At 45.8% G+C, this 10,122-nt stretch overlaps 1 protein-coding gene across 1 annotated transcript; it reads left to right on the top strand.

The window, feature by feature from the left end:
- Positions 1 to 666: 666 nt before the first annotated feature.
- Positions 667 to 2,139, top strand: LOC140241200 (uncharacterized). The gene is made up of 2 exons (XM_072320958.1): positions 667 to 737; positions 1,230 to 2,139. Exons 1-2 carry the CDS (start codon positions 667 to 669, stop codon positions 2,137 to 2,139), a joined length of 981 nt encoding a protein of 326 aa, XP_072177059.1.
- Positions 2,140 to 10,122: the final 7,983 nt, after the last annotated feature.

Raw genomic sequence — 10,122 nt, 5'->3', positions numbered from 1 at the left:
TGAATAACAAACACAAAGAACAAGCATTGCACATCTGTCTTTCAATGTATGTTCACATTTTGAATGAAACAAGCGAAGAAATGCAAAGCATTTTCACTTCAGATCCTAAACAGGATCAATACTGGTAATCATTTTCTCCCCTCCTTCCATAGTGAAATTTCCATTATTCTTAACTGAAATACAAACACTTGAAAAGACCTCTGTTTTCTTTGGTGATGTTAGTTAATCCAGAAAGAGATAAAGACTTTCGAATAGAGAAAGGTTTAGAATCCGAATAGTATGTGGCACTACATTGAAGGTTCGTTAATTCGAAGGATCGTAATTTCGAAAATGAAATTACGTTTGTTACTCTGAAAGGTCGTTAATCCTAAACAGGAATAATGCTATTCCCAAATTTCATTTTTTCGAAACACACCAATTCCATATACCCAAGAGGGTCATTAAAGCCCCAGTCACAAATAAACACGGATCCTCAAGGATCTACATGGAGATCCCCGGATCATGCCGGTAATGATCTGGCGAGTTCTGGGATAGTTTTGCCCTGGATGGAGTGTCGACGAGTGTTGATGACTGTACACACGGTATAACGCTGCAGCTACACGGATGAGCCGGAACAGCATGGCATCTACACGGCTCGTAAGTGGCCTTCCCACATACAGGTATACTATGGCGGATGCGGGGCGGAACGTAATTTGGCGGATTGCTGGCGGATGCGACGGGAAAAATGCAGTGCACGGGTGAGTCGTCGGGTGTGCAGGATGTCCGCCGACTGCCCGGTGGCTGTCAGGCGGGTGATACGCCGAATTCGGGGTTAGGCCTGGCTGTGATGGATACTCTGTAGGGTTGTACAGATCAGTCCGCGGATACAAGGAGTACAGTAGGGATGCCTCTAGCGACTCGTCGGCAAGGACAGCTAATACGGCGACTGTCCGCCGATTATGACTGGTCCGAAGGATACAACACGACTGTGGCCAGTCGCATATATAAAGGACCTGCCACACAGCCTCTGGTCATTCGTTCACAAGACTTCGGTCATCAGAGAGGCAACATGTCCCAGGATACAACAGATGAAGATGTCTACCTTGCCAGTGCCCAGGTCCTTGTACGACTGCCCTTTTAGTGGTTCTGGACGAGGAAGAAAGGGAGAGAAGTAGAAAGAAAAGAGAACAACAGGCAGCCCGTAGAGCAGCAAGAAGAAGATGGTGGGTACGACCATGGTTGCTTCGCAGAGTGCAGCAGGGCCATTACCACACTCTACTTCAAGAACTGCAGAGAGAAGATGAAGGCAGACTGAGGAATTTCCTGCGCATCGACGCTGCAATCTTTCAAGAAATTTTAGAGAAGATCCAGGGGAAGATACAGCGACAGAACACCTTCTGGAGGAAGGCACTGGAGCCTGGCCTGAAGCTTGCCATTACCCTGAGATATTTGGCAACAGGAAGCAGCTACCAGAGTCTGATGTATGGTTTCAGAGTGGCCCACAACACCATCTCCAAGTTTATTCCGGAGGTCTGCGAGGCTATCATCGACGCCTATGCTGAGGAGGTGATAATCTGCCCATCAACACCAGATGAATGGAGGCAGGTGGCGAAGCAGTTTGAGGACCGCTGGAACTTACCCCATTGCATAGGTGCAGTTGATGGCAGGCACGTCACCCTGAGATGTCCCAAGAAGTCCGGCTCCATTTACTACAATTACAAAGGCTTCTACTCCATAGTGCTGATGGCTGTAGTGGATGCTGACTACAAGTTCATCTACGTCAATGCAGGAGTGAATGGAGCTGGATCCGATGGCGGGGTGTTTGCTGAGACGGATTTCCGGGAAGGGTTGGAAAGTGATTCTCTGGGCCTACCCCCTGCAGAACCACTTCCTGGTGACCAAGTGCCTGTGACGTACTTCCTGTTGGGGGATGACGCTTTTCCTCTTCGCAGCTGGTTGATGAAGCCATTGCCTCTACGCAACATGACCATGGAGCAGCGCATCTACAACTACAGATGCTCCAGAGCCAGACGTGTGATAGAGAATGCCTTTGGCATCCTGGCAGCCAGATTTCGTTGTCTCCTGACAACTATGCCACAGCAACCAAAGACTGTGGAGTCCATCGTCCTGGTCTGCTGCTGCCTGCATAACCTGCTGTGAATCCGGTTCCCTGCCCAGACCCACGAGGTAGATGGAGAAGACGGAGCCACACATCAAGTCATCCCAGGTACCTGGAGGGATGTAGGATAACTGCAAGATGCTGCTCCAGGACCCAGAGGCAATTATGGGACAACACAAGCCAAGAGACAGAGACTGTACCTGGTGGAGTACTTCAACTCGGAAGCTGGCAGTGTTGAGTGGCAGGGCGACATGGCCTAGTTTCTGCACCTGTTGGATTTCGTTTTGTATATTTGTATTATATGTCATGTATATAGCTTTGTAAGTAAAAATTCCTAAATGTATATAGGTATTACTAGTAAGAAGATTGTACATATTACTTGTGTGTTGTCAAAACTTGTACATATTATTGCTGTCATGTGCTTCTCATTATTACAATTTTAAAAAGTAGACACTTGTACTTGTGTGAGGCCCTGCAAAAAAGAAGAGTGCTTTTGTCATGGCCAAAAAAATAAATACTGTAAAACGAGAAATTTTCGCGTGCATTTTAATTTCGCGAATTTTGCGAGCGCCAAAATTCGCAAAATTAAAATGCACGCGAAAGCTTTTGTCTACACTACATGCATTGAATGCCAGTAGCAATTCGCGAAAATTTCATGCCATGAAAAAGGCTTTCGGCTCCAATTCGCGAAAACTTCATGCCGCGAATATTTCATGTTTTACAGTAAATAAAAAACCGCAATTGTAAGGCCAAAATAAAATAAAATTCAGAGAGTGGTATCAGAGATAAAAAAAGAAAGTTGAAGGGAAAAGGTCATTTAAATGGAAAGTGCATAGGGGGTTTTTCATTTGGGACTGAGGGAACTGTGATGATTGGTTTATCCTTTTTGGAGGATTTGGTGGCCCTGAAAAAGGCCGAGGGTTTCAGTTGGAGCAAGACTTGCTCACTGGTGAAGGCTCCTGCTGGACCTCGCTGGTGATGTTGTTGTAAGACTCCTCTGACTGGTGAAGGAGAATGGAGTCCCTGGAATCCCTGGAGTCATGTTGTCCAAAGAGGTCAACAGGCTGCCGATGGATGGAGGGCCGGTGTCGGTAGCTGCAGGTCCTGATGTTGAAGGCACCGGTTGCTGCTGCTGTGGCTGGGCTGTCGAGGTCCCTGGCTGTGGCATCCTGTAAGGTGCAGGAGGCGGCTGCATAGGCACATATGCCATCCCATAGCCCTGGTGCTGCATAGGCATGGGATGCATCATGGTGGGCTGTGGTGGATGCTGGAACTGGTGTTGCTGCTGTTGTTTCCTATGGCGTGCAGTCCTTTTTACCTGGTGCAGCAGGGAGACCACTTGTGCTTGGAAGTCTTGGTAGTCATCCTTCTCAAGCTCCATGGCCTCGGTGTAGAGGTACTGGCACCAGTTCTTCACATGCAGGCTGTGGAGGTCCTTGGGTGCCTCTTCCACCTTGGTCCTCTGTTCCACAGCTTGGGAGGTCAGCAGGGCAGCATTGACGAGTTGCTGGACCAGAGGAGAAGGTCCTGCAGTCTTCCTCTTCTTCCACTTCCCCCTGGAGGTTCCGGCCACAGGCTCCTCGATGAAGGCCACCTCGGGTTCTTCCTCCTCCCCGGGACCTGACTAGCACTGTTCGCTGGTCCGGAGGTTCGGAGGTCCTCTTCTGCCGCACGATCCGACCAGCCTGTCTGCCGGCACCCTCTTGATGTGGTCGGCGAGGAACCCAAAGTTCTGGATCACCCAGGACTCCTTTTCATTGGGTTCTTCTTCGCTGTTCCAGAAGGGCCTTGCTTCAGAAGCTTGCCAGCCGATGTCCGCATGGAATCCTGCCAGGTCTTCAAGGCGTGGGCAGAGCAGGGAACAGACAGAGAGGCAGCTATCTCCTCCAGCTTCCGGGACTTCAGGGCAGTGTCCTTGTAGTCACGCTGGGCCTTGTTATAGAACATAGCGTGGTCCACGAACCAGTCAGCCACCTTCTGTTCACCTTCGGGAGGCAGGTGCAGCTTGTCATGTCTTCTCCTGGCTGGGTCTTCAGAGCTGCACTGAGACAAGGATGATCCAGGTCTGGAGGTCCGGCCCAAAACTGGCGAAGGAGGTCGAGGAACCGGACGGGCTGGCTCAACATCCTCAGCAGGCTCCTCATCAGCAGGCGTTGACTGGAGTGGCTGTTCTTCCGGCTCTCTTCTGGCAGCAGCAGCCGCAGCAGCAGTTGAGGGCTTCTTGGAAGCTCTGGCTCTAGGCATTCTTGTAGACTATGTTGTCGTACACGTCGATGTGATCTCGTCGAAAGCAGAGATACGAATGACTTCTCTGGGCCAGCACACTCCTATTTATACTACCTCCAAACCGTAGTGGACCTGTCCTCAAGCCGTAGTGCACTCGTCGGATCATACGTGGTATCCGCCAATCAGCCGGCGCTATCCGTCGCATACGTACCTCATACCTGGTACACCCGTCACAGCCGTGAACCCATCCGTAATGCATCCCTGCACACCCGGCATGGAGCCGTGGTGGATCCGATGACTTCACACGCCACGTGTCTGCCACGGCTGTTCACGTATGCGCCGGATTAGCTGCTGGGTGTAGGCGTATGTCCGTCGGACGTCCGCCGGGTGTGCAATGGGTGTGTCTTACTGGGAGCAGACTCCTGGATATTTCAAACATGTTTGAAATTTTCATGGCGTGGCCACGGCTTCGCCATATCCTCCAAGGCTACTAGGGATGCCCACGAGTGTACTGGGGATCCTCAGGGATGTCTCCCGGATGAGCAGGGATGGTTATCCGCCGTCGATACGCCGTACTACAGTTGAACCTCTCTTATCCGGCCTCCCTTTATCCGGATCTCTCTATTATACGGACGCAATCTCGCCGTGATTTTTAAAAAAATAATTACGGGAGGAAAGGGGGATTCCCAACTCCTTGACAACTCCTACCCAAACACACATGAATTACATATTACTTCCAACATGATTAACATACATTACATCAAATTTCCTTCCAAATTGCTTACCTCCAGACATTTCAACATCCCCAAACATCCCCAAATGTAACAATGAAAAGGTTGCAGTATACACATTACTACATGTGGTACTACAATGGGCTACATCAGTACATGTGTATGTATATGTACATGTATAAAGCATCGAGTCTCCCGTATCCGGCCAAATCCCTTATCCGGATGAGCCCCGGTCCTGACTTGTCCGGATACGAGAGGTTCAACTGTATACCTGTATGTGGGAAGGGGGCTTGACACGAATCATGCTGGACCCACCCGGCAACTACACGGTCTATGCTGGAAGAGCATGGCATCTACACAGACCTTTAGGGTGTCTACTCGGACTAACACGGCAGCTACGCGTTCCACGGTGGCAGATGAAACATACCATAGAAAGCGAGCTGATTTTTATAGATTTTCATCAATCTTGTTCTCGTCACGGAGGGACCGTATAGATCCATGGTCATCCCTGTAATACAGGGTTTGAATGTGATGGTCTGTGTAATTGCCGTGTGGCTGTCGTGTAGGTCCGTGTAGCTGCCTTGACGATCTGTGACTGTCCATGGACTGCCAAGGATATACTCAAGACGCCTACACGATCGTTCCACGCAGCCACACAGACCTTCACGGCAACTACACGGCAGCCATGCGACCATCTCGGTTTGCTCAGCCAATACGGCAGTCCCCGGATGATGCCGGATGTTTTTGCCCTCCGAAAGTTGCCGTGTTGGCCTCCCGGATGTCCCCCGACCTACACGGACCTCCAAGGATGCCTAAGGCGTCAACACGGATCTCTCCCCGGATCACCTGTATCAGATCCGGAGTGATCCGGTATGTCTATATGACTGGGATTAGCTGAAAATGACTCAGGGTTCACTGATCCAATTATTTTTGGCATTTTCCCGAAGATAATTCTGAATGTTCTTAATTCCAAAAATAAATCAAGTTCGTTATTCCAAAGTTCGTTAATTTTCATTCCGAAGGACACAAATTCCGTATTCCTTCAGGTTCATTAATCCGAAAATAAAAAAGGGTTCACTGATCTAAAATTGTGGCGTTTTCGGAAGGTTCGTAATTCCAGATATGAAATAACATTTCCTTATTTGGAAAGTTTGTAATCCGTAACAGAAAAATTCCATATAGAGGCTTATTAATCCAAAAATGGAGACCTCTTATTCTCTTTTTTTTGTTCCCGAACCTTTGAAAAAATGAACCTTATTTCATTTTCGTATAAATGAACCTTATTTCATTTTTCGCACTGAATCTTCGGAATAGCGAATGTCTTTTCATTTTCGGATTAATGAACCTTCGGAAAAACGAGCCTTTTTAATTTATAGGATTCACAATCCTTCGGAATAAAAAAATCTTATTAGTTTATTCTGATTAACAAATCGGAGGAATAATATATCAGAATATCGAATTGCAATCGAATTCTTTCAAAAATGCATATTCGACACGCTGGATCTTGTTTCTCTACTATAATTCCAAACAATGTCTTAAAGCATGCACTAAATTTGACAGTTGAACTTCATAACAAAAATATCTCAAAACATACTAAAATGAAACATTCTACATCTTTCATTCATGGTTTTTGTTCTTAGTTTTAATAGTGTAACTAAAGATATATAGGCCATCTTGAACTTCAGACACTACAGTACACAAAGTTACCATATCCATTACTGACAGAAGCCATGGGCATTTCCTCATCTCGTCCATCAGTAGCAAATCTATTACTCACTCTCCGTTACAGGAACTAATGACCGATATAAAAATGACAAAGCTTGTAAAGGTTCTTACTTCTTGAAAAGGAGAAAATGTGGTGAAGTTGAAAAGGCTTTTCAGTACCATTTAGGTGCAAAATAATTTGGGGGCTCTGTTTTGATCGAGAATTTTCACTCTGTAGGACCTAAAGATTGGTGGTTATTGTGACAAAAATAGCACATCTAATGCCCCTGTCACACTTTGCCGGATAGGTCCATGGTATGAGAAACAGAGGATATTTTGCTCATCAGTTGTTCAAATCATCAATCCGGTGGACAAAGTTTAAAGTTTATGTTTAGAGGAGCATACATGCACGGTCTATGGGCTGAATAATTCAAACGCACCTGGGGCGACTGTGTATAGGACAGTGGAACGTATGAGAAACGAATATGAACCGCATGTCCACAGGACAAAACGCACGAGGAACAAATGAGCGACACATGACATGTACATCAAACGTCAGAGAACGACATTTTTATACCTCCTTGCAGGAGTCAGTTGCAGCAAGGCCGGTATATATTCGTTAAACACCAACTTCATGTCTTGAGCGAAAGATTGGTCTGTATCTGGTCGTCGGGGATATGTTCGACGGAGACTGTGTCTGGCTTCACGGATCCCGGAGGAGAGGTATAGGCCTACATTAAAAAAAAAAAAAAATAAAAAAAAAATAAAATAAAACACTCCTCCGGACAGACGGATCTTTCTGTCTACTCCATGTCCCACTCGCATACCGTGGATGTGCTGTAGATATCGTGTAGATATCTATATGTTGTAATCAGCATGTATGTCTGGGCTTATTTATGTTTGTCATCTGTAACTACATGCGTTTTGCTATGTATTCGTCCTGTGGCTATGCCGTGCGTATGCGTTTGATGTGCTGTACATTAGCCGTTCCATCCACCCATTCATCGCTTGCAGCAACGGATTCTACAGGAGACCTAGCGGATGGAAACGCGTGAAAAATGGCAAAGTACAGTACAGATACAGGAGAAAACGTACAACTATTGGATAAGGGTCAGATCGCGCTATCCGTTTTTTGGCGAGAAAAAGTTTGTGCTTGACGGAAATCACTGAAAGACAAATGTCCTTCCAAGGGTTAAAAGGGACATGAAACGCATTTTAACGGATATCAACGGATGCCAAAAACCGACATTCGTTTCTGATGCGTTTGCCTTATCCGGCAAAATGTGACAGGGGTCTAAACAACTGTGTTCTTTAGGTGTCACTAGATTGAGGGTAATGTTACTGCTCTTGCCTCTGAAAGAGCTTATCCTTGAAGTTGGCTAACCTTAAAGTTAAGGATCACCATCAAGGAGCGTAACTAATGTAGAAAAAACAACTCAACAACACAGCACTTAAAAACTCCCCAGTAAATTACAGGGTTCTTCGTACCTCATATTACTTGAAGTGAATTGTACGTTGAATGTCCACAAGAGACCAGAGTAACGCAAGTTCACCTTCCATGCATCCTTGCAGACTCTTACCTAAGAACATTAAAAACTTGGGGCAGGGGGCAGCTTTGAGAGCTGGTGGCATGGTGTCTACTTGCATACGCTATCACACTGGTAAAAGCATCTGCCAAATGCACTGTACTTTGTAATTAAAAGTTGGACTATGCAGATGGGTCAAAAAAAAAAAAAAGACTTGAAGCTCTATCACTTCTGATTCTAGAGAAGAAAATATTATTGAATATTCTGAAATTTAGGAGGGTTGGGCCCCCTGGCGCCCCCACGGGGAGTATGGTGCCCATCTGAACACATTGCAATCCTATCCCCCTAGTTTGGTGGAAATCCATTACGCTGTTTTCAAGAAGTTTCTACAATTTAGACCCGCATTTGGATCCCTCCCCATCCCCCATGACTCCAAGGTGTGGGGGGGGGGGGGCATCCCTGGATCTGCAAAGAACAAACTTGGCACTACAGTCGTCAATGTACTAACTCATAGTATTAACTTCGCTTTATCACTTCTGGTTCTAGAGAAGAAGATTTGTAACTATTCCTTCATTTTTGTGGGGGGGGGGGGGGGGGGGCTAGAGGCCCCCAAGGGAAGCATGGTGCCAAGTTGAACAAATTGAGATCCTTACCTCCAAAGCATGCTACCTACCAAGTTTGGTGAAATTTCATCAAGGGGTTTTTAAGAATGTACAATGTACAATAAGCATGTACAATTTAGGTCCCCATTTGGACACATCCCACCCCCTCCCTGTGCTGGTGGAGGGGGTCATCACTGATTCTGCCATGAACAAGCTCGAAACTACAGTCATCAATGTACAGTCAAACCTATCTATAGCGGCCACCCAAGGGAAACAACAAAAGTGGCTGCGATAGACAGGTCGGTGGCCACTTTGAATTTCAACACTTGCATTGTATAATAGCATTAAAATACCGCATGTTACTCTTAAAAGATAGCAAATAAGTTTGCATGGGCAGCTATAATATGGGGATTTCTTTTTTTTTTGTACAATATACTTCATTTATTTATTTTTTTTTTTTGCCTACTTCTGTTCTTTTGATTTTTTAGAATAACATTTCAGACCTGAGGAACTGCATTGATTCTTACCGGTTTACATGAATGAGGTTCATGAGTGAGTTCGAGGGTATTGCTAATGTGCGAAGCTGACGTAAGCAATAAACAATAACCAGACAAGTACCCTATTATATTGTCCTTATTCAAAGGGATTTTAGTCACTAATTATTTTACATTTTGGTAAAAATTCTATGACATTATTAGGGGCTGTATTTGCCTATGTGGAATTAATTGAGGGCGGCATTACTGAAGCCTAGATCTAGTCAAGTTAGTGATAATAGTCTGGGTGCCAAAGCCACTTTTGGGGCCTAACCTTGATTTACCGTCCACCCAATGTTTTTTGATGGTTTTACCCTATTTCGGGGGTGCTGAATCCGAATCTGGATGATGCAACTCTTGCATCCTTGAGGGTTTTGAGATATTCAAGATGGCCGCCAAAATGGCCGCCAAAAACCTGAAATTCCCACGTATTTCCTTCTAAATGGTGAGATATTGAAAACAATTGATGAATTTACCCTATTTCGAGGGTGCTGAATCCGAATCTGGATGATGCAACTCTTGCATCATTGAGGATTTTGAGATATTCAAGATGGCCGCCAAAACCGGAAATTCCCACGTATTTCCTTCTAAAAGGTGAGATATTGAAAACAATTGATGGTTTTACCCTATTTCGAGGGTGCTGAATCCGAATCTGGATGATGCAACTTTTGCATCCTTGAGGGTTTTGAGATATTCAAGATG

This window comes from Diadema setosum, chromosome 17, assembly GCF_964275005.1.
Source record: "Diadema setosum chromosome 17, eeDiaSeto1, whole genome shotgun sequence".
Lineage (NCBI taxonomy): Eukaryota > Metazoa > Echinodermata > Echinoidea > Diadematoida > Diadematidae > Diadema > Diadema setosum.
This window is presented reverse-complemented; position numbering and strand designations above follow the sequence as displayed.

Excerpts from the sequence above, each read along its gene's own strand:
- LOC140241200 (XM_072320958.1), top strand. The coding sequence starts at position 667 with ATGGCGGATGCGGGGCGGAACGTAATTTGGCGGATTGCTGGCGGATGC. Across the intron at positions 738-1,229 it reads GGGAAAAATGCAGTGCACGG|AGTGCAGCAGGGCCATTACC; the intron begins GTGAGTCGTCGG and ends GTTGCTTCGCAG.